Source organism: Brachycentrus maculatus, unplaced genomic scaffold (genome assembly GCF_059751285.1).
Source record: "Brachycentrus maculatus isolate JH-2025_06_01 unplaced genomic scaffold, ASM5975128v1 h1tg000189l, whole genome shotgun sequence".
In the NCBI taxonomy this organism is placed as follows: Eukaryota; Metazoa; Arthropoda; class Insecta; order Trichoptera; family Brachycentridae; genus Brachycentrus; species Brachycentrus maculatus.
In genome coordinates, this window is record NW_028280940.1 from 116,606 (window position 1) to 141,901 (window position 25,296).

General features: G+C 34.1%; 1 protein-coding gene and 1 long non-coding RNA gene across 2 annotated transcripts in view; one reads left to right on the forward strand and one right to left on the reverse strand.

Moving 5' to 3' along the window:
- Window positions 1–13,466, reverse strand: part of rictor (rapamycin-insensitive companion of Tor) — a 30,654-nt gene extending 17,188 nt beyond the window's left edge. The window contains exons 1-6 of the mRNA XM_088262783.1: window positions 13,224–13,466; window positions 9,093–9,384; window positions 8,690–8,821; window positions 8,407–8,597; window positions 7,559–7,781; window positions 7,249–7,402 (exon numbers count right to left, since the gene is read on the reverse strand). Of these exons, the coding sequence (XP_088118909.1) occupies window positions 7,249–7,402; window positions 7,559–7,781; window positions 8,407–8,597; window positions 8,690–8,821; window positions 9,093–9,384; window positions 13,224–13,284 (1,053 nt within the window). The 5' untranslated portion in view covers window positions 13,285–13,466. The remainder of the gene's footprint in view (window positions 1–7,248; window positions 7,403–7,558; window positions 7,782–8,406; window positions 8,598–8,689; window positions 8,822–9,092; window positions 9,385–13,223) is intronic.
- Window positions 13,467–15,568: 2,102 nt separating this feature from the next.
- Window positions 15,569–17,423, forward strand: LOC148307790 (uncharacterized). Its single transcript, XR_015837787.1, has 2 exons — window positions 15,569–16,428; window positions 16,558–17,423. It is a non-coding gene; the product is annotated as an uncharacterized LOC148307790 (long non-coding RNA).
- Window positions 17,424–25,296: the final 7,873 nt, after the last annotated feature.

Here is a 25,296-nt window from a genome sequence, read left to right on the forward strand (position 1 = left end):
AACAGTCTTGTTTTACCTGCGTTTGAGTGAACATAACTCAACAATCATGGAAAGTGCAAAGAAAATGTCGATTGCGATAAAATCCAAAATAATCACAATAATAATCAGTCCAGACGGCAGAAAGATAGATTGATAAAAACCTGGGGAAAGATACCATCCGTCATGCGTCACTCGAACCGTTTAACATTCACCCTACATCATGATTTAAGGGTGCATGACAGCGTACGGTTTGGGACCTCTAAATTTTGTACAGGGTACAATGAATGCCATCCAGTACAAAAAAGTGTTGAAAAACCATCTTATTCCAACAATCGAGGACATTACGCAGTATACCGCGGACCCGATTTTTCAGGACGATTCTGCGCCGTGCCATAGAGCCCGCACTGTGAGTACAAATATTTATTTTTTAAACGCATTTTGTGACCACTTGATAAATAATTTATTGTTTTTTTTTACAGATCAATGAATTCAATGATAAAATTGGCTTAAAATCGTTGACGTGGCCCGGGAATAGTCCTGATTTGAACCCGATAGAAAATTTATGGGCGATTATGAAAAAAAAAGTCGGGAAAAAAAATAAAAAAACATTGAGGAATTAAAAAAAAAAACTTGATTCAAGTTTGGGAAGAAGAAATAACATCAGAAATTTTAGATTCGCTTTACGCTTCGTTAAATAATAGAATTTTACATGTTATAAAAAATAAATTTGAATTCACTAAGTATTAAATAGTTTTAAATGTTATGAATATGTTTAAATGTAAAATATCTTAAAATAAAGTGATAAGAACCTACTTCTTAAATATGAATTAAAAAAATAACATGTCTTTTATTATTTCATCACTTACACTTGAACATAAATGAACTGTTATGGGTCTCTAAGGTTCTGGTAATCTGATACGTGATATACATATAATGGCAATTTCTAAGTACAATTCATGAGTAAGACTTTTATTTTAACCTTGAAGTAACGAGTAGTCATCACATATGTCAAACAATACAAAAAAAACTGATTAAATATCAAGAATAATTCATTATATTATATTATATCGCTCACTCCTTTCAAAAACGTCATAAATCAAAAATCGTCAATTTTCAGTTGTGCATGTTATCAGAATGCCCAGAAAATGTACTATATCCCAGCAAAAGAGGCATATTTTTAACTTAATATTTACCCGCTACAGCCCTGTAGCGCTCTGCCCAGAAAATGTTTTTTTTTGTAATTTGAAGAAAATGTATTGTTTAATTATTTTTATAAATAAATTAAATAATTTTCAAATGTAGAAAAAACCTTCAGGTTTTACCTAAAAAGATCTGTTGCACAGTAAAAAGTTCAATTAGTGGCTTGATATTTATTTTTAATACATTGTGTTATATTTTTAAACTTTAAAATCGTTCTCCCGAAATATCAAGTATTTTGATTTATGACGTTCTTGAAAGGAGTGAGCGATATGTCAATTTTTGTCTTTTTTGAGGGCTCGTAATTTTCTTTCTCCTGTGTTGTATGTAACATACTTTCAGTTTCAACGGACACCCCCTCCCCCCAATTAGTCTATTATCTTCATCTTCAAACCCTCATCCGCACCCGATGGTGCATAGGGCACTGCATCGTATAAATGCAGTGTTACCTGGATCACATTAAGGAAAGGTGATCCGCTTTCCGCTTTAGTAACCGGTCCAGGGTAGTAATGAATAAATATTAGAGTGAAAAAATCACTAATATTTATTTGACCCCCCCCTGGGTATCGAACCCGGGACCTCCAGTAAGGTAGCCGAGCGCGCTAACCACTACACTATGGAGGCAGTCTATTACATTGATGTTTTACTGTACTTTTATAAATCATGACATCAGATCCAACGGATTTATTGATCCATTATTTCTCGCTTAAATACCAAATGCCGATTTATCAGATTTTGGTAACCAAAGGGTTATATTTAGTAACTAAAATACTTTTATTATTATTACAACTATTATTTTTACTATTAAATTGTTATAACATTTTTCAGCTTAATATTGCCCTGAAAAAAAACCTAAAGTGATTTTAAAATTGGAAGTAAAATATATTGACTTGTCAAAAATGACTAACTGCATTGATGTTAATTTTCTTGCCAAGCAAAAGTGACCAAGTGACAGCAGGACATTTTTGCTTGTAGTAACAATTTTCAATGTCATGAAGTTAGTAAACCACCTAACCTCGGGTTATTTTCTGAGTGAATTCTGTAGAAAAAACAGATTTTTTTTGCCACAATAGGTGCTTTTAGGCCGGAACTGATGTACTCTTTTGTTAGGATGTTCCTTCTCTCTGTCTCGCATCAACTATTTTTGGGTTTAGCGCAATGGTGCGGAAAAAAGGCGCGTATCACATACATTCGTATGTGTAGGGAGGTTATAGTTCTGTATGAAACATTTGACATTTAAACTTTTGTCTGTAAACAAGGTGACTAAATTGGAAGTAAAATGGGCAAGTAGAGGTAAATTATAGGTGGAAATGTGGAAAAATCAAGAAAGAGAGATCCATATAATGTACATGAATCAAGATTTGACAATATGTCCCATCTCAAATCTTCTTCTAACCCTTATCCGCACCCAATGGTGCATAGGGCACCGCATCCTGTTGATGCGGTGATATCTTGACTCCTGCGCTTCAGGGACCAGTCCAGGGTAATATGAAATAAATATTATAGTGTAAAATCACTAATATTTATTTTCAACCCCCCCTGGGAATTGAACCCGGGACCTCCAGCACGGTAGCTAAACACGCTTACCATTACACCACGGAGGCAGACACAGATCTCAAATCACTTGCCAAAACAAAACGAAAAACCAGATAAAAATTAAGGCAACAAAATTGTTTCATGGCTGCAAATTAAATGCTTGCGATATGAGCACACCAGACCAGGAAAAATTATATTGCTCATTTCTTGATGTAAATTAATCAAATAAAATGCTTTGAATTAACGTTTTGTATCTGTCACTAATTTTTCAAATCTCATTCTAAGAATCAAAAGTGATTCTCTGCATTTTTCCTAGATAAATGCGTGGAAAAAGTAACCGCAGACCAACTGCTTTGAGTAATTTTAAAAACTTTAGGAGAAGGGTGGTCAATCCGCGGCCCGCTGGGAGTCTACTTGGGCCAGCAGAGCATATCACACATTTTTCTTTCTTTACATAAAACCACCAAAGGGAACATTCTATCGTGCGTAGTTTGTATCATATCCCGTATATGGAAGTATCTCTGTCAATTTTTTATTTTACAAAACATATTTGGACAAGGAGAAATATCCTGCATTTTACAAACGTGCTCTATCAAGGATTCTCTTATTTGGAAACACTTTCACGTTTGAAGAGCTTTTTAGTCGAACAAAGCACATTAAATCTCAAATGAGAACAACAATCATTGATGAGCAATTGGAAAATTGTTTGCATGTAACAACAACATCTATCGTTATCAACATTGATGCACTTAGTTCTGACAAACAAAATCACTTTTCACTAAAATTTTGTATGTTTTTTAAACTTTTTTATTATTATTTTTTGTATTGCCTAACTCTTATGTAATAAATATGTTTGATTCTCATTTTTTATATATCTACTTGTAAAACAATGTACATATTTCTTGTTTGCTTTGAATAATCAAAGAAATTTTGTTTTTCGGCCAGGTACGAAATATCTTTTCTAAAATTTGGCCTGGCTGCTGAAAAGGTTGGCGAACCGTGCTTTAGGATGAAAAATTTCTAAAATATTATTTCCCTATTTCAATATAAATAAACACCTTTTTACACAAAAATAATCACAATCGTGAATAGATTATTTCTTTGTTTTTAATTGACGACAAAAGTGTAAAAACCGTTAAATGGCCATCCTGAACATTTTATGCTAATAATCTAAATAAAATTCATACCAAGAGATCCAAAAAATACTCAGTAAATTTTGACTTAAAGATGTTTATTGATGAACTAAAAATATCAAACAACGGCCCGTAATTATTGCCATATCTTAGAATTCTCGGAATAGGAGAGAACACACGGTAGTTGGTTTTCGAACGGCTACACTAAATGTGTTGTCGTATTTTATTGTCGGGTCGGTATTTTAAAATTGATGAGTGATAGTAACTCCAATCGTATTATTGAATATTTTAAATAGAAATTGAGTACTGAAGCACTAATAAAAAAAGAAGGTACTCATTTTGTAGGTTGTTGATAATTGTTTGTATTATGTATGTATGTAATTTTATTTGAAATAAATGTGGTTTTTAAAATAATACAATAATTTTAGATTTTTATGTGGAAAAATCATATATTTACAAATTGACAGTAAAATTATGAAAAAAATTATTTTGGTTAGAAATTAAAAATGGATAGATTTTACCACAAAGTGACTGCCAAATCATTTTAATATATAATCCCTTATATGGTATTGAATTATTTTGTTAATTAGTAACCCCGAAAGCCCTGGTATCCAAAGTTTTAAGATTTTTTTGGGTTTACCCGAGAACCCGAGTAAAGCTTCTTTTGAAAGTGAATAAATGTGTGGAGAAAATTGTAAACTATATATCCGAGATGTTGCTATTTCCGTGACTCTAATAACCAAGTAACTAACTGGAATCTTGGTGGAAGAGGGAAAGTGAATTGAAGATACTTAGAGCACAATTCCCAAGATTGTGTAATTTTTCACATAAATACTGAATCAGGATATAATTGCTTTCCATTTGCATCTTTACCGTTCCTCAACGGATTTCATCATTTAACCTCTAGTCCACGCAACTTCTAGTCATGTTTCAAAACACAACGCTTAATTGATCATTTTCTAACAACTTAAACTAACTAACTAACTAACCATCACGCCGCTTCTCCGCAGGGGTAGGCAGAGAGAATAGAGCGCCACACCACTCTGTCCTTGCAAACATTCTTCGCCTTTTCCACGTTAATGCATCTCCTCATACATACCCGCCGATTGTTACGACTCCTAACCTGACCACTTTCAAGTATTTGGCATACCTGATCGTGCCATGTTTTTCTCGGTCTTCCTCTGCTTCTTTTCCCGCTAACATTCGCCTCATAAATTTGTTTTACCGTTCTTTCCTAACAACTCTTTCTAACAACTTGAAATATATTAATAAAAAAAAACTGATTTGTGACAACAATACATTGAAAGTTCAACTTTCTCTCGCAGTTCTCCTGATTCTCTACATTCCAAATTGAATGGAAATATTAATTAATCCTATATTCTTAAAACTTAACAAAACACTGTTTCTAAATCAATTTCTTTATAGTAACCTTAAAAAGAGCGCATGTTCTATTCGGAAATATAATTATTGAAATTCTAAACACCATTACGGAAATTCTTAACATCATTTAAAATTCTATAGGCAGGTTTTTATGAAATAATGCAAAAACAAATAATTAAAATATTATGTTTTTCACTTTGATAAGCAAAATTTCTTAACGTGTGTAAAATACATATATTTAACCTTTCCAGGAGAATGATCAAATATACGACAAATACAAAACATGATTTATGTCAAAATTGCCAATGTTGCAATGAATCATGTTTACTGGTGTAAATGTTTTTTTTATTCAAGAGAATATAGTGCTCATAGCATCGATTATGATATAAATTATAAAGAGTAAAAGAAAATAATTAAAAAAAAATTCACTCCTGGACAGGTTAAAATTACTTGCAAAAATACATTATTACAGATTTCATCAGAATTTTATTTCACAATGTAATGGTTCCAAAACCTTGTTACACAACAATAAAAAAAGATGCTTTTTTCAATAAATAATTATTTTATTCAACTTCTTATTTATGGTTTGTAACAATAATGCATTGAAAGTTCAACTTTATCTTTAGGTTTTCTAGATGCTTTCGGATTTCAAATTGTAATCAATTGTATATTCTCTAAATTTTTAACTAAAACGATGCTCTAAAATATTTTTATTTAAAAAAAACAACTTAATTATTAAAAAACTAACACAATAATACATTGAAAGGTCAATAGTATTTCATAGCACGTGTCGTGTGCAGATTATAAATCCAGTCAATAATTGCTGGTAGTTAAATTCAACAATTATACTCATGTCACACATTACAACAATCTAGATAATTGGGTATGTGCTAAATAATATTGTTACAAATACATACAATTGCAACGTAATATGAAATTTAATGAAAATGCACAATATTCTAGATCATTTTGATTCATTTCAATAAAAAGTACTTTTAATTGTTACAACCTATCTAACTATTTAGATTGGAAAAGTAATTATAAGAAAGTTGGGTACCTGAATGGTTTGATGAAATGTAGATTCCTCCTTTTTGTATGAGAATCCTTTTTCTTGTGTTCTTTAATCCTGTTGAAATGTCAGGTGTGCTTTTCTTCCAAATAAATTCCATCTTCTTTTGTTCACTTCATACATTGGTACAATGTAAATTAAAATAAAATAATAGCGAGTTCAGGTTAATTATTCAGTAACTGATTCCATCCAAGGAAATATAAAACTGTAAGGGGCAGAATCAAGTGTGCCAATTCTTATATAGTTTCAGACAAGCAACATGATATTAGTTACAGGTACACACTGTAATACTACCAACCAAAGAAATACTTATTAATAATAATTATTTTTGATTAAGTACTGGGGTTAAAAACACACCAAGTACTTAAATGAACATAATTATTTTTTAAATTTTATTTTAATTAAGTTTGTTTATAAGGAACAAACAATTTTTTTTTTTTTAGATGGAGCAATATTAGTTTTCTTCAGTACAATGTAATTTCTTAATTTGATTACAAAATTTATATATAACCCTTATCCGCATCTAATGGTGCATAGGGCACTGCATCAAATTGACGCAGTGTTATCTTGATCATTACTTACATGAAGGCAAGGTGATCACTCTTGCGCTTCAGGAACCAGTCCAGAGTAATATTAAATAAATATTAGTGTTAAATCACTAATATTTATTTTCACCCCCCCCCCTGGGAATCGAACCCGGGACCTCTAGCATGATAGCTAAACACGCTGACCATTACACCACGGAGGCGGACATACGTTGATTACAAAAAAAAACCTAAAATGTTTTATGTAAATATAATTTTTTTTTCAATTTTGAATATTTTTTTATTTTTAAATAGTCAGTTACTAGATGTCCTGAACTTATTATGTTATTTTAATTTAAATAATAGCAATACATGGACACCTACAGCGCACAATCTGACACTCTACCGTTTAGTAGATAACGAGACTCACCCTGACTTCCAGTTGGTTAAGGTACAAAACGTCCACGATAGCCCTGAGTCCCGATTGGTTCAAGGGATCGCAGAAGTGCAAGAGGCCGGGCCAACTGCGCAGCACGGAGAGTAGTGACAGACGGCTGCAAGTGAACCTCATTTCTCTTTCGTCTCTGCAACGTCCCAACAAGTGTCTGATTCAGCTTATCATTGGTTGGGGTTTAAGGATTATTGTAAATTGTTACATCCTCAATGGACTGAATATGGAAACATTTTTAGATCAGCCAAGGTAAAGTTAGGTGGTAAAACCTTGTTGTAATAAGAAATACCTGTTTTTATCCATCCATCCGTGGCGATAATGGAAGTCACAATAGGGAGCGGCCAGGCATCGCAGATCCACGCGTGCCGGGACGCGCGTGGCCGGCCGGTTCAGGAGGTGGAGCAGAACGCCGCACAGGGACTCGGCGATCCGTGGAGTCTGGCAGTCCAGAATGGCTCGGGTGATGGCCGCCACCCCGCCCGTTTCCATGAAGAGAGTCGGGTTTAAAACTCCTATAGAATAAAGATATTCACAGCCATATCTGCCAGTTGGCCCTGACCTCTTTTCCTCGGGGGATCAAACCACTCGGCTCATTAAAGGATCTTAGTTTTAGCTTTTCCAATAATGAGTTCATTACTCGGGTCTGTGTTTTTCCCCATAAAATATAAGATGTATTGTTGACGCATAGGAGACTGTATAAGACCGAGTTCAAGGTGAATTATGTTGAATTAATGCCATATAGGAAAGGAAATGGAAAGGGGACAGTATATAGGAAAAGGATAATAGCTGGAGAGCTCGGGGCATACCCGCACTCGCACTAGCTTGTACAAGTTCCTCGAGGTCATATTAATACTTACCAAAAAAAAAAAAACATATTATCTAATACCATATTATTAAAAACTTTATTTTTTGTATGAAAAAAAAAACTATAAAAAAATATACTAGGTCTGAGTAGGTTTATTCTTCTTCTTTTCGCCCTTATTCATACCCAATGGTGCATAGGGGTCTGCATCAGAGTGACACAATGTTAAGTTTAGTGTAATTACATGAAGGCGAAGAGATCAATCCTGCGCTGTAAATATCATTCCATGGTGCTTTCAAATAAATATTAGAGCAAACAATCGCGCATATTCTGACCTAATTCGCAGAGCACAGCGAGGCAGGCACGCATGAGGCGATCCTTGTCTTCGGGCGCGGCCGTGGGGACGGCCAGCAGGGCGCGCGCGAGGGCGGGCTCCATGCGCGCGGCGCCCAGGCGTAGCGCGCGCCGCACCAGGCGCAGCGCCTGCACGCGCTCCATCTCGTTGCGCAGCACCACATCCATGCATCTGCACAATACAACGGGCTCCGATACAGTACAACGGGACCACACCCAACTGACATCATCTTGCTCCCAGCCACAATAATACACGCCACCTACCTCGTCACCAAATACGGAAGCCTCAGACAGTTGAATGCGATAACATCGGCTTCTGTGCGAAGAACATACCGTACCGCACGCAATGTTCCTGCGCGAACTTGCGTCGATTCGTGCACAAGACTGATTCGCAAGCTGCAACAAATAACAAATCTCGATTGATGAAACGTATATATAATTAGGCCCCAGACCTAGGAAAGATTGCCCGTACCAAATTGAGTGTACATTGAAAAGATCTACTGAAATAAAACAACCGCGACATGACCGGGGCTGAAGGCATTCTGTCAGGAAAGGGTCAATATAAGTATTGAACGTTAGAACCGAGTCGCTATCCAGCATAAACAATGTGGGACGGGTTTAAGTTTGCAGATAAATGATTTAGGGGTTTGTTTAAGAGTCTAATTACCAGCACAACAGTTCTTCAGTTGTGAAACCGAGCGCTTCTCCGTCATCATCCATAGATAGCAGTTTCACCAATGCATTTAGGTAAGATAATCTCTTAGCATCGGATACGGAGCTGTTAGGCGGGTTTCTATTACTGGGCGTATCATCGCTAAAGGTCGGTGAGCCGTCAGCGGAAGTGGCTCCATAGAACAGGCCGGTTCGCGAACAGAGCCCTCGTAGGATGTCGCAGGTGTTTTGCTTAGGGGTTTTGTTGCTGTCTAACTGGTATAAATCTTCTTCCATATGCAGACGGGCTGAAACAAAAGTAATTAAAGAAAATTATTAGCGAGTATAAATTGAACCCTTTCCTTGTATTTGGACTACACAATTGTGAGAGTTTTATTTTTATTTTTATTTTATTTATTTATTTTTTATTGGAAGGAAGAACAACAGCTACAATATATGATACATACAGAATACAAAAAATAAAATCATGAGTACCAATTATAGTTCTTCACAACTATGCATAAGAGAGGTCTATATAAAGGAAGAGACATGAGACAAGGATGGGATAAAGAGAAAAGGAGATGGCAGTGATAGGAAAAGAAGAAAATGAAAGGACAGGGAATAGAATTATTTTTTAGGTTTATAAGATTTCGAACAATTTAGCTTTAAATTTTGAAAGATCGGAGTAGAACATATCAAGGTGGGTACAACATTCATTAAATTTCCCACAACTTCGATAAATAAAGGAATTTTTTTAATAGTTCTTTGATGGTGCTGGATTATAAAAGGTATGACTATGTCTATAGATTCTCATTGGACAGTGAAAAGGTATCTGCTCAAGAAGATAGGGGCTCTCAGTTATACTATTTATAACTTTATACAAAAAACATAAATCTGATATATTCCTACGTTTACTAAGTGAAGATAATTTATGGAAGGCTGAAGATTCTTCGTAAGAGTTGAAACTTAAATGAAGCTTACCATCCAACATTTTTAGAAATTTATTTTGAATACGATCAAGTTGAGCTATATATATAGCGTACTGAGGGTTCCAAACGACTGAGGCGAATTCCAGGTGACTACCAACATAAGCATTATATAAAGTTACAAGAGAGGATGTATTTTTAAATGGTTTAGTGGTTCGAAAAATAAAACCTAAGTTTCTGTAGGCCTTATTAACGCAGGCTTCAATATGTGAAGAAAACAAAAGTTTCTCGTCCATTATGACACCGAGGTCTCTTAATTCAGTTTTCCTCGTCAGCCGACTATTGTTAATTTCATAATCAAACATAATTTTTTTTTTCTTGTGAATGTAATGCTAAAACCTTTATTGACATTTAGAGGCAGCTGATTAAGATTACAATAAGACACTAGATTATCGAGATCGTTTTGCAACATGGAACAATCGTCTATAGACTTGACTCGTATAAATAACTTGGTATCGTCAGCAAACATGAGAAAATTTTGTTTGAATCTCTTTTGAATGTTAAAAGGTAAGGAATATTTATTATGCAGCACAGTCACATGTGTCACATGGTAGTTATGGCAAATTAAAAGCTGTTTGATGATTTTTGTGCGTATGTTTAGAAAGCTAATTACTCCATATATATATAAATTATGAAGGAATGTAACAAGTTGGATTACTAATTAGAAAATAAATACAGTTGAACTCGTTATTACAAGCACAGTTATAGCGAGATCTCGGATATAGCGAGGAAACATTCATTGACATTTTCTTCATACATTTATTCACAGTTATAACGAGCAACTCCTCTCTGCTATAGTGAGCAAAAAGAGATCGCCTTTTTTTTAAATTTTGTAAATCTTTGAATGTTTTAAAACATTTTCGACCTCAAGAAATAAAATCCTATCACCGGGCCAATTAGACCGTTGCAGCCGGGATCAGATTACGTTTATGACTCTAGTACTAAATTGGTGTTGTCACCTACAATAAAAAAAAGGTTTCACGCATATGGGTTTGAATTGCATGTTGCAAATTGCAAGATTTGTCATGTCTGTAAGGACCTACTTTATAACAATAAATAACTTATAGTTTTCCAACGTCATGCTTGTTTCGGGGATTTTTACGATAGTTTTCATATTTTGTATGTTCTATGGTTACTATGGACATTGCGTAATAAACATTACGAGGCAAGGTGAGGAATGTCAGATCAATTCTAGAGCAGGTCAGTCAAAAACAAACCCACGAATTATCAACATATCTACTAATAATAATAAGTGTCTCTCGTGAACTTTGGCTATATTTTCTGCAAATCATGATAACAACTTAAAGTGATTACAGGTTTGAAAAAATATATATTTTACCCAATTCACTATGCAATATTCGTAACAAACAGAACAATCCTTAATTTGGTGCCAAAATATTGTCAAAAGTCCTGTCCTGGTCTTTGGATTCAGCAGTCATAGGAATGAAATCGCTAAAGCAGTTACCTACATTATCTTTCACCTGTCGTTTAGTTAAGTTCCAAACCTCTATTATCCTGCTCGTCTTCTTACTAATAAACGTCACTAATGACAATATTTTGACATCAAGACATGACATATATTTGATTATAAATAATTAATTAAAATAAAATGTCCAATACAAGAGCGAAAACTGAACTAAAATTACATAGAAAAAAAATTGATTTAAAAAATGGCTTGAAAAAAAATATATTAGATCATTTATTTAATAAATTCACCAGGACAAAAATAAAATAAAAATTTAAAAACTAATTAAGTGATTTACACGAATCCATGGATTTATTTAAAAAAAAACAAATCGATGAATACGAGGAAGAAAAGAAGAAAACTGTCATAAAATTACAAGAGTTGCGAAATAAATGCAACAATCTCAAATTGTCAATTAATGAAATACACCAACAGTCGCGTGATTATAACCTTGAAATTCAATGCATTCCTGAAAAAACACCCAAAAATCTAATGAAGATTGATTCTCCACTGGGAAAATCAGTAAAAATAAATGACTCGGATCATGCCACAGGGTGCCAAAATCCAAGTAGCAAGAGACCTCCAATAGACTATAACATCATTAATTGATTTGGCAGTCACTTTGTGGTAAAATCTATCCATTTGTAATTAATGTTTTACCTAGTAAATACCACTATTTCTTAAAATTTACTGTGACACCTATTTCGATGCATTCCGCATCATTTTCATACGGTATTTGAAAAAGACGAGGAATCGAAACACGCGAGTCTTCGGGATTCTCTCCTTAGGGAATTCAACTTTTCATCCCACCAAGGTACCTTGCGGTTCGTCTCGGTAGTTTTTAGGGGACAATTGTCTATGTATGCATTTAAGATACTGGAATTGAGATCCCCTACTGCTGGTATGTATGGTAAATATATACCGGGGTCTTTTGGTGCCCCCCTTCGGTTCACATGTAATTTTTGGATGATCAGTACGGGAAAGGTAAAGTGTGATTATTTGTAGCAATTTCAAAGTATTCCTTGAATAAAAATTTGTTCACCCTCGACTTATTGTATTGTAATAAATGTTAAATATTATATTTGAATAATTAAGATTATTTCATTTTATTGAAGATGATTCTTTATTGCTGTCATTAAAACTCATTTTTGGGGGGTCCGGATTGGATTGATCCATTTTGCAAAGTTTTTCAAGAGAAAATTTGTTTGGAAACAATAATAATGTTTTAGTTTGTGAATGAATTGGGTTACAGTTTAACAGCACGAACTAAGTCTGTAACCAAAGGTTGTGTAATGTGAAACATATTTAAAATGTGACTTATTTATCAAAATTCTAGTCTTCAGATTTTGATTCGTAAGACGACTACAATGCTGTTAGATTTCTAAAATAAAAATAAAATCACATCTAACACCACCGCAGCCAACAATCCATAAGTAACACGAAGTTTTACACTACAGGAAAAGTAATTTATTCAATAGTGCTTAATTCATAGGATAGATTGTGCCATCGATTCGACGATCTATATGTGATAAACACATCAAGTACTTCCAGTAAACACAACTATTGCTGGCGGATTACTTATTTCATTTAACAAAAAGTTTCCAATCAAACATTAAAAAGCTAAAATTATACTTCTTGTAAATGTGCAAATGCATTATATTACAACATTTAATAATTGTAAAAAATACACGCGTACCTCTGTTATTGCGTACATTTCGCAAACTTCTGCCGGATATCATCCAACTCGCTACTGCCATTATCGATATCCAGTGCGCCGAGCTCTGCAATGTAATATTTCCTTCAGATTGTTAAACGAACTCATATTTTAGGTAAAATTTTAATCCCAAAAGTAAGCACAACATTCATCGCTTCGAAGATTTGAACATGTACTGTGATTATTGACAGTCAATATTAATTCACAAAATTTGAGGTTAAGTACAAACTACAAATGGTCCGACAACTCTGTAGTAGGTAAGTACTTTGATAGCAAAAAAATGTACTAAAGTACTTAATTTAAAGAAGTAGGCAGATACCCAATAACGTTTGTATAATAAAGTTACGAACACTCAATATTTCCAAAAACCGACAACGATCTTACAACATACAAAGCGAAATTTAGTACAAATTCACTAAGATCGGTGGCCATTCCAATTGAGTTTATAAGTGGTATCCTTGTTTTTCATGAAATGCAACCAGGACAGATTAAAGCTACACGAAATTGCAAATATCCTGAAATTGTCCAATATTCACTGACTTCCACACCAACAAACAATGCCGTTCTACCGTGTTACATGTATTTTTCCTGTTTTTTATTTTTTAAATTTAATAATTTATATATAAATATATATTTTTATATATATATATATATATATGTATATATATATATATAAATATATATATATATATATATATATATATATATATATATATATATATATATATATATATATATATATATATATATATATATATATATATATATATATATATATATATATATATATATATATATACATATATATATACATATATATATATATATATATATATATATATATATATATATATATATATATAGATATATATATATATATAAATATATTTAAATATATATATATATATATATATATATATATATATATATATATATATATTTATATATTTATAAATATATATATATATATATAAATATATTTATATTTATATAAATATTTATATATTTATATATATATATATATATATATATATATATATATATATATATATATATATATATATATATATATATATATATATATATATATATATATATATATATATATATATATATATATATATATATATATATATATATATATATATATATATATATATATATATATACAAATAGTCTCCTCTCACATCTTTACAAGCTTTTTACAAAAATCATAGTCAACAGAATCACAGCAAAGCTGGACCTCTACCAACCACGAGAACAAGCTGGGTTTCGCTCGGGATATAGCTCAAGCGACCATCTGCAGACCCTTAAACTGATGATAGAAAGGTATAACGAATACAAAAGACCACTTGTGATGACTTTTGTTGACTATGGGAAGGCTTTCGATTCTGTAGAGATGTGGGCCATTTTGGTTGCTTTGAAAGACAGTAGAATAGATGAGAGATATGCGACCCTCCTCAAAAACATATATGGCAACGCTACGTCAGTAATCCAACTACACGACAATACGGATAAGTTCGCTATTCAGAGAGGCGTAAGACAAGGGGACACAATATCTCTAAAACTCTGTACACTCACTCTAGAAAATGTTTTTAAGCGTCTAAATTGGAAATTTGGAAATGTATAAATATATATAGATATATTTATACATTTCTAATATATATATATCTATATATATATATATATATATATATATATATATATATATATATATATATATATATATATATATATATATATATATATATATATATATGTATATATATATATATATATATATATATATATATATGTATATATATATATATATATATATATATATTATATATAAATATATATATATATATATATATATATATATATATATATATATATATATATATATATATATATATATATATATATATATATATATATATATATATATATAAGTGATCACTTTACAAACGTGAAACATTCACCAATTCTACCCATTATTGACAGCCACCCTACTCAAATTCTTGAAAGTTCTATAAATATGAACCAATTTAAAAACATTTTTCTTAGATCACTAGACATCTATTGGTGAGATGAAAAGAAGCTTTTCATTGAGCAGAAATTATCTTATTAGTATGTGAGGTCCGAATCTTGGATTATAATCACACACATGAGAAACGCCAGAAAACATTATTTTAGCTTATTATTTGACCAGTTCTTGACCAGTTAATTTATTTACAGCATTTTGACCGTGTATTATCTCTGGTCAAAATAAATTATATATCTTTGAGTTAGTCTTTGGTCTTTGCAATCTAAACGTTTCGCTCAGTTCTTTCAACGACGTCATATATATATATATATATTAAAAAAAAACTTGATTTTTCAGGAGATCGTTTTTTAAGTTTAAGAATATAATAAAATGTATTAAAAATAAATATCAAGCACTATTTGAACTTTTTACTGTACAACAGATCTTTTTAGGTAAAACCTGAAGGTTTTTCTCCATTTGAAAAATATTTAGTATATTTAAAAGAATAATTAAACAATACATTTTCTTCAAAATGCAAAAACAACACTTTCTGCCCTGTAGCGGGTAAATTTTAGTTAAAAATATACCGCTTTTTCTGGGATATATGTAGTACATTTTCTGGGCATTCTGAAAACATACATAACTGAAAATTTACGATTTTTGATATATGACGCTGTTGAAAGGAGTGAGCGATATGTAATCCTTGTCAATCCTTATATCTAAATGTCTAATGCTGGTCACTCACGACGAGGAAAATAGTAGATTTTGTTACATTTTCTCTGGTTTTGTAACGTTCAAGTACGAAATTTGGAAAGACGAAAGATTTCACTGCCAACCTGGCGATATGACGCGAAATCATTAGTATATAATGTTTGTATATAAGCTTCGTTCGAGTCTGGCCGGGCGGCCGTTATGAATTCATTGCACAAACTAATTTATATAATTCATTGTAAACAATAAATGACAAGCCGGGTGATCTCGTGTTGAAAATAACCATTATATATTGGAAATGTGAGTACTTCATTATTGGTAAGGCGTTTCCTCTCATTCCGCCGTTTGCCAAACAGCTGTCAAACAAATTACGCAAGAAATTTGTCTCGACTGCTGCTCAAATAAGCGCTAATTAGAAGAAATATGTATTCTATAACCTCCGGAATGACCCCATCAACAGCATTGCAGGTAATCAACTGTTTTTGTTGTTGTTTTTCATGCCTGAAAAACTGTGCAATCTTCTTTGTGTGAAATGTCATTTTGACAGTCCGTTGACAGCGAGTCTGTTTTTATTATTGTTTTTATGTTATATTTTAGGTAAAGTACGGACAACCGGCATAGTTACAAGCACATTTATTGTCATATAATGTTATTTATTGCACTATATGCATATAAAATAAGATTCAACAAACACAAAAGATGTCATTCAAAAAATAGCTACAGCACGTGGCGTATAGATTTTGAAATGGTTTTCCAGTTTTACTTATACAGTTACAAATGTCAATTTACTAGTGGGTGCAATGCTTGGCCATGTTTTGTTCACAAAGAAATAGGTATGGATGATAATTAATAAATAATATTGGATATATGATGTAAGAAGACCAGCCCGACGAAGCTTGCAATCGCAAAACCGGACTGGACTCTTTTGCTGACAAATTTCCAGCCCCCATCTGTGCTCCACGAGTAGTTTTATGATGAGGTTGGAACTCTTCATATCAACCCCTCCGAGAAGCCTGCCACTGTATACCTTATAAGACCATCTTAGTGTATACCGGTGTCTGATATCCTCACATCGGAGATCGCTCAGTGGGTCGTAATGCTCGCAATTATTTTTCAAACATAAAAACTAATTCTGTAACTTTGTTACCTTTTCAGACTCTTGCAACTATTGGCAAATGACTTGTCGCGGCAGAAGGGTTCCATTTCCCCCATTGTGTTGGCGCTTTGGACAGTTTCATTTCCTAGCGCTGGATCAGAATATATAAACTACAGAGGACGATTCGGCATTGTTTTATTTGGATGTGTAGCCAGTAATTACTGTTTTAGTGTTTGCAGATATGTATAGGCAGATAGATGATATAACCATGAAACGTGTGTTATTGCACAATTTTCTTGGGAGTTATTCATCGTGACTAATATATGTATACTCTCCCCCCTGAAAATAAACATATTATGCTCTTAAATATGTTTTTATTTTGTTCATTAATGACCGAGATCCTTGAAAAATATCATCCTATCCCGCTCTCTGTGATCTTACAACATTGGCCTTAATTTTTTACAGAAATGCAATCTAAAGTAACTAACTGACCATCACGCCGCTTCCGCAGGGATAGGCAGAGAGAATAGAACACCACACCACGCTACTCTTGTCTTTGTACACATTCTTCTTTACGCATCCCCTCACACATCCTCCTCCCAACCCTTATCCGCACCCCAAAGGTGCATAGGGCACTGCATTATATAGAAGCAGTGTTATCTTGATCGTTAAATACACGAAGGAAAGGTGATCAGCCTTTCGCTTCAGGTACCAGTCCAGGGTCATATTAAATATATATTTGACTGAAAAATCAATAATATTTATTGCGACCCTCTTGGGAATCAAACCCGGGACCTCCAGCATGGTAGCCTAGAGCGCTAACCGCTACAATATGGAGGCGGACCTCATACATACCCGCCGATTATTCGGATTCCTGAATTGACCACTTTCAATTATTTTAAATACTTGATCATGCCAAGTTTTGCCCGGTCATCCTCTGCTCATGTTCCCAACAAGATTCGCCTCATAAATTTCTTTTACAGTCCTTTCTTCGCTGGTTCGTTTAGATCTTTTATAACTAACTAACTAACCATCACGCCGCTTCAGGCAGGGAGAATAGAACGCCACACCACTCTGTCTTTGCAAACATTCTTCGCCTCTTCCACGTTCATGCATCTCCTCATACATACCCGCCGATTACTACGACTCCTAACCTGACCACTTTCAAGTATTTAGCATACCTGATCGTGCCATGTTTTTCTTGGTCTTTCTCGGCATAAATTTGTTTTACCGTTCTTTCCTCACTCATTCGTTCCACATGTCCAAACCATCTCAACGCACCTTTCTTAATTTTATTGATAATGGTTATCTCCGCTTTGCATTCCTTCCTTATTTCACTATTCGAACATCTATCATACATCGTTTTGTCGCACATTCTTCTGAGAGATTGCATTTCGACTGCACTCAGTCTACTTTCATCCTTCTTTTGCCAACTCCATGTTTTACTTCCATACATTAGAGTTGGAACCAGGACTCCGTTGTGCACTGCCAGTTTAGCTTCCGCTGATAGGCTTTTATTTGCCATAACTGATATTATTAGAGGGTATTTCTTTTTCATCGAGGGTGGTCCCGTGGCTAGTGTCTCGGATTTTTTAATCAAAGTTTTTCGGTTCGAACCACTTTACCACAATTTCATACCACTTTCTAATAATGAGCCGCTCAGGCTCACAGAAATAGTATGAAATTGAAGTTTTTTTTTGTAAATAATAAAAACTCAAACATTTATCTTTTTTAAATTGTAAAAAGTGTAAAATAATAATATATAAATAAAAAATAACTCGCATTGGCTAGAAGGGTGAATAGCCATAAAAAAAAGAAGAAATATAAGTAAATAGATGTTCGTTAATTGATCTTTGGTTCTGTGGACGAAGCCGAACTCAACCGCTAGCTCCGGCGAATGTCTTTCTACCTCTTTCTATATTCATGCCTGTCTCTATCTCGCGCCCCCATTGCTGTTATTATGAATGTCTTTTTTTTATTTATAGGCTAGTCACGCATATTATCACCGATCAGCCAGGTTGATCTATTATTTTTATTTTTACATACATTATTTATTATTTATATATATTATTTATTATTTATTACATTATTAATTAAGAAAGGTGTGTTGAGATGGTTTGGATGTCCAAACCATCTCAACACACCTTTCTTAATTAATAATGTAATAAATAATAAATAATATATATAAATAATAAATAATGTATGTAAAAACCATACGCTCCACATGTGTGGAGCGTATGAGTGAAGAAAGAACGGTTAAACAAATTTATGGAGCGAATGTAGTTGGAAAAAGAAGCAGAGGACGACCGAGGAAAACTTGGCACAATCAGGTATGTCAAATACTTGAAAGCGGCCGGGTCAAGAGTCGTAATAATCGTCGGGTATGTATGAGGAGATGCATGAATGTAGAAGAGGCAAAGAATGTTTGCAAAGACAGAGTGGTGTGGCGTTCGATTCTCTCTGCCTACCCCTGCGGGGAAGCGGCGTGATGGTTAGTTAGTTAGTAAGTTTTATTTGTATGTGAGGCAAAAAGATGTATGATAGATGTTCGAATGGTGAAAGAAGGAAAGAATGCAAGGCTGAGATAATCATTATTGATAAAATGGTTTACTGATGAAGTCAAGGAACTCGCCGAAGAAAAGCCATCTGAAATACAGAAGCTCACTGTCACCAGAAGAATATGCTAAATATGTGACGCTGAGAAACCGAGTGAACTCGGACGTAAATAAGTTCAACACATTTGTTGTTAGACAAATTAGTTAAAAAAGCAATAGAGTTCAATAAGACAGCTTACCTCTGCTTTGTAGGTCTTACTAAAGCATTCGATAGAGTCAGATTAAAGGAAGTCATTAAAATTCTCGATGAAAAAGAAATACCCTCTAATAATATCAGTTATGGCAAATAAAAGCCTATCAGCGGAAGCTAAACTGGCAGTGCACAACGGAGTCCTGGTTCCAACTCTAATGTATGGAAGTAAAACATGGAGTTGGCAAAAGAAGGATGAAAGTAGACTGAGTGCAGTCGAAATGCAATCTCTCAGAAGAATGTGCGACAAAACGATGTATGATAGATGTTCGAATAGTGAAATAAGGAAGGAATGCAAAGCGGAGATAACCATTATCAATAAAATTAAGAAAGGTGCGTTGAGATGGTTTGGACATGTGGAACGAATGAGTGAGGAAAGAACGGTAAAACAAATTTATGCCGAGAAAGACCAAGAAAAACATGGCACGATCAGGTATGCTAAATACTTGAAAGTGGTCAGGTTAGGAGTCGTAGTAATCGGCGGGTATGTATGAGGAGATGCATGAACGTGGAAGAGGCGAAGAATGTTTGCAAAGACAGAGTGGTGTGGCGTTCTATTCTCCCTGCCTGAAGCGGCGTGATGGTTAGTTAGTTAGTTATAAAAGATCTAAACGAACCAGCGAAGAAAGGACTGTAAAAGAAATTTATGAGGCGAATCTTGTTGGGAACATGAGCAGAGGATGACCGGGCAAAACTTGGCATGATCAAGTATTTAAAATAATTGAAAGTGGTCAATTCAGGAATCCGAATAATCGGCGGGTATGTATGAGGTCCGCCTCCATATTGTAGCGGTTAGCGCTCTAGGCTACCATGCTGGAGGTCCCGGGTTTGATTCCCAAGAGGGTCGCAATAAATATTATTGATTTTTCAGTCAAATATATATTTAATATGACCCTGGACTGGTACCTGAAGCGAAAGGCTGATCACCTTTCCTTCGTGTATTTAACGATCAAGATAACACTGCTTCTATATAATGCAGTGCCCTATGCACCTTTGGGGTGCGGATAAGGGTTGGGAGGAGGATGTGTGAGGGGATGCGTAAAGAAGAATGTGTACAAAGACAAGAGTAGCGTGGTGTGGTGTTCTATTCTCTCTGCCTATCCCTGCGGAAGCGGCGTGATGGTCAGTTAGTTACTTTAGATTGCATTTCTGTAAAAAATTAAGGCCAATGTTGTAAGATCACAGAGAGCGGGATAGGATGATATTTTTCAAGGATCTCGGTCATTAATGAACAAAATAAAAACATATTTAAGAGCATAATATGTTTATTTTCAGGGGGGAGAGTATACATATATTAGTCACGATGAATAACTCCCAAGAAAATTGTGCAATAACACACGTTTCATGGTTATATCATCTATCTGCCTATACATATCTGCAAACACTAAAACAGTAATTACTGGCTACACATCCAAATAAAACAATGCCGAATCGTCCTCTGTAGTTTATATATTCTGATCCAGCGCTAGGAAATGAAACTGTCCAAAGCGCCAACACAATGGGGGAAATGGAACCCTTCTGCCGCGACAAGTCATTTGCCAATAGTTGCAAGAGTCTGAAAAGGTAACAAAGTTACAGAATTAGTTTTTATGTTTGAAAAATAATTGCGAGCATTACGACCCACTGAGCGATCTCCGATGTGAGGATATCAGACACCGGTATACACTAAGATGGTCTTATAAGGTATACAGTGGCAGGCTTCTCGGAGGGGTTGATATGAAGAGTTCCAACCTCATCATAAAACTACTCGTGGAGCACAGATGGGGGCTGGAAATTTGTCAGCAAAAGAGTCCAGTCCGGTTTTGCGATTGCAAGCTTCGTCGGGCTGGTCTTCTTACATCATATATCCAATATTATTTATTAATTATCATCCATACCTATTTCTTTGTGAACAAAACATGGCCAAGCATTGCACCCACTAGTAAATTGACATTTGTAACTGTATAAGTAAAACTGGAAAACCATTTCAAAATCTATACGCCACGTGCTGTAGCTATTTTTTGAATGACATCTTTTGTGTTTGTTGAATCTTATTTTATATGCATATAGTGCAATAAATAACATTATATGACAATAAATGTGCTTGTAACTATGCCGGTTGTCCGTACTTTACCTAAAATATAACATAAAAACAATAATAAAAACAGACTCGCTGTCAACGGACTGTCAAAATGACATTTCACACAAAGAAGATTGCACAGTTTTTCAGGCATGAAAAACAACAACAAAAACAGTTGATTACCTGCAATGCTGTTGATGGGGTCATTCCGGAGGTTATAGAATACATATTTCTTCTAATTAGCGCTTATTTGAGCAGCAGTCGAGACAAATTTCTTGCGTAATTTGTTTGACAGCTGTTTGGCAAACGGCGGAATGAGAGGAAACGCCTTACCAATAATGAAGTACTCACATTTCCAATATATAATGGTTATTTTCAACACGAGATCACCCGGCTTGTCATTTATTGTTTACAATGAATTATATAAATTAGTTTGTGCAATGAATTCATAACGGCCGCCCGGCCAGACTCGAACGAAGCTTATATACAAACATTATATACTAATGATTTCGCGTCATATCGCCAGGTTGGCAGTGAAATCTTTCGTCTTTCCAAATTTCGTACTTGAACGTTACAAAACCAGAGAAAATGTAACAAAATCTACTATTTTCCTCGTCGTGAGTGACCAGCATAAAAGTACGGCGATGTAGTTCGGGTATAATTTGTTAGTCTGTGGATATTATAAAACGTGTATATTATCCTTAGCAATATTAAAGTATTTACAATATACCACAAAATAGTATTCCATTTTCGTTTCGATTCATCTGATGTTTTAAAGATAATACTAAATTGTTGCAACAACAAATGTTATTCTATTTAAATTAAAAAACAACTTGTGCATACCAAATTCGGATTTCATTTAAAAACTGTAGAATTGAATGCATTTCATTGTCGAGTGAATATTCAGTTTTTTTTAATGCATTACAAACAAAATCGTGTCCAAGATGCTCCTGTAAATTAGCGCAATTATTAATCGAATATGGCTAACTTGCATTTAAATAAAAATAACCCACAATATGGATGGACTCTCAAGGAGAAAAGACATTTGTACGAAGCTTTGGAAATGTATGGCCATAATGATAAAGATGCATTAAAAAAAGCTGTCCCTACAAAAAGTAAAAGATCGATCGCAAAATATTTGAATTATTTCAAAAAAGTTTCCGAGTGGGATTTGCAGAGTGACTTTACAGAAATATCAGAGGAATGTAGACCGAGAAAGCGTGTCCTCGGCGATCCGTTGTTGAAAACTCCCAGAGACGCACCGATATGTCAGTGGGTAAATGTTTTCCGTGAAAATTCAAAGTCAGTGAATATGACATTGTCTGTCGCGTTGCAGCTTATTGCACACCTCGAGAGCCACCCGTCTACCGACGAGCACTCGGGAGTGGATTTGAAGGAGCTGTACCTGTATTTAGGCTTAGCGTTGGCGGGAGAAGTTCCGGACTGTGCAGAGCCCAAGTCAATGGGCTTCCTCACGTGCGCCCTCACAGATCTAGCTACCAAAACCAAGAGATGCAGAACCACCGCGCAAATCGACTTTGTCCAAGCCATATCTATAATACGCAAAGAAACCTCTCACTCCACCGTCAACTCCGACCCTGATACAGTTTTACCTAAGCAAGTCAGTGAAATTATAAAATCTCCTTCATACAATCCTTTAGGCCTTCCTGCAAGCTTTTTGAAAAAATATGCAGATGTATAAAATGCTTACAAATACACAAACATGACGCATAATTATTTGTAGGTGTGAGCATGTTGGGTATCATCAGTTTTTCCAATACTTACAAATACACAAACATGACGCATAATTATTTGTAGGTGTGAGCATGTTGGGTATCATCAGTTTTTCCAATACTTACAAATACACAAACATGACGCATAATTATTTGTAGGTGTGAGCATGTTGGGTATCATCAGTTTTTCCAATACTTACAAATACACAAACATGACGCATAATTATTTGTAGGTGTGAGCATGTTGGGTATCATCAGTTTTTCCAATACTTACAAATACACAAACATGACGCATAATTATTTGTAGGTGTGAGCATGTTGGGTATCATCAGTTTTTCCAATACTTACAAATACACAAACATGACGCATAATTATTTGTAGGTGTGAGCATGTTGGGTATCATCAGTTTTTCCAATACTTACAAATACACAAACATGACGCATAATTATTTGTAGGTGTGAGCATGTTGGGTATCATCAGTTTTTCCAATACTTACAAATACACAAACATGACGCATAATTATTTGTAGGTGTGAGCATGTTGGGTATCATCAGTTTTTCCAATACATTAAGCTGACACGTTGCCATGTCTGACATATAATTTTTTTCCTTTTTTAAGTAGGTGTATCCTTAAAATGAGATATTGACAATCACGCTTTTTAAATATATCTTATCGTTATGTACATATTTCGTTGTCTTTCAATAAAAATATATGAAAATGATAATTGAGTTTTTATTTTATTGATCATTTTGGTTTTTAAATATGTTGTATATTTATAGAAATAAATTAAATTACGAAAATTCATATTGCATGTTTTTGTTTACATGTTAAATACATAGAGGGTATTGAGAACAGAGGAACTCAACAGTTTGACACTGCAGGACGGGATTGGATTGCAACTTTGGCACATAAAGGAATCCACCGATACACATGGGAGAGTAATGATCTATTTTGTCATTATAGACTCTAGGTTGGAATCCGACATAGTGGATATGAGAGTGTTTAGGGGGGGTGAAACGGAAACAGATCGCTTCTTGGTAGTTTTGAGAGTGAATCTTTTCCGAGGATGTAGGGCCAAAACAAACGAGTTGGCGGTGACTAGAGTCAAAGTAGAAAAACTAAAATTATGACATAAGAGCTGAATTTGAAATAGATGTATGCTGTAGGTTGATTGCAGAAGATGTAAACAAACGAAGTATAAATGTTATGTGGGAATATTTAAAAGGTAGTGTGTGGTATAGCGGTCCAAGGAAGGAAAAAAGATGATGCGTTGTAGGATGAACATGTTAAAAATTAGTTAAAGAAAAAATAATGCGTGTTAACGAGCAGTGAAGAAAAACTCCACTGAGTAACAACAAGGTAGGTCTAAAAAGTGTGCAAAATAAAAGTTAATCAAGGGTTGAAGGAACGATAAAACTGTTGAGAGAGGAAGGAGTAAATATGACTAAGAATTTCCTGGAAAAAAACCTGAAAAGAAGTAAAAAAAACTCCAGAAGCCTAGTAAGAATGGATGTATGAAATCAATTGGAGCGAAAACGGAAGAATGGTGATGAATGAAAAAGAAATAAAAGAGAGATGGAAAGAGTATTTCGAGGAGGCGTATGAAACTTATGCGATTAATATCATTAGTAAATAAATTTCCT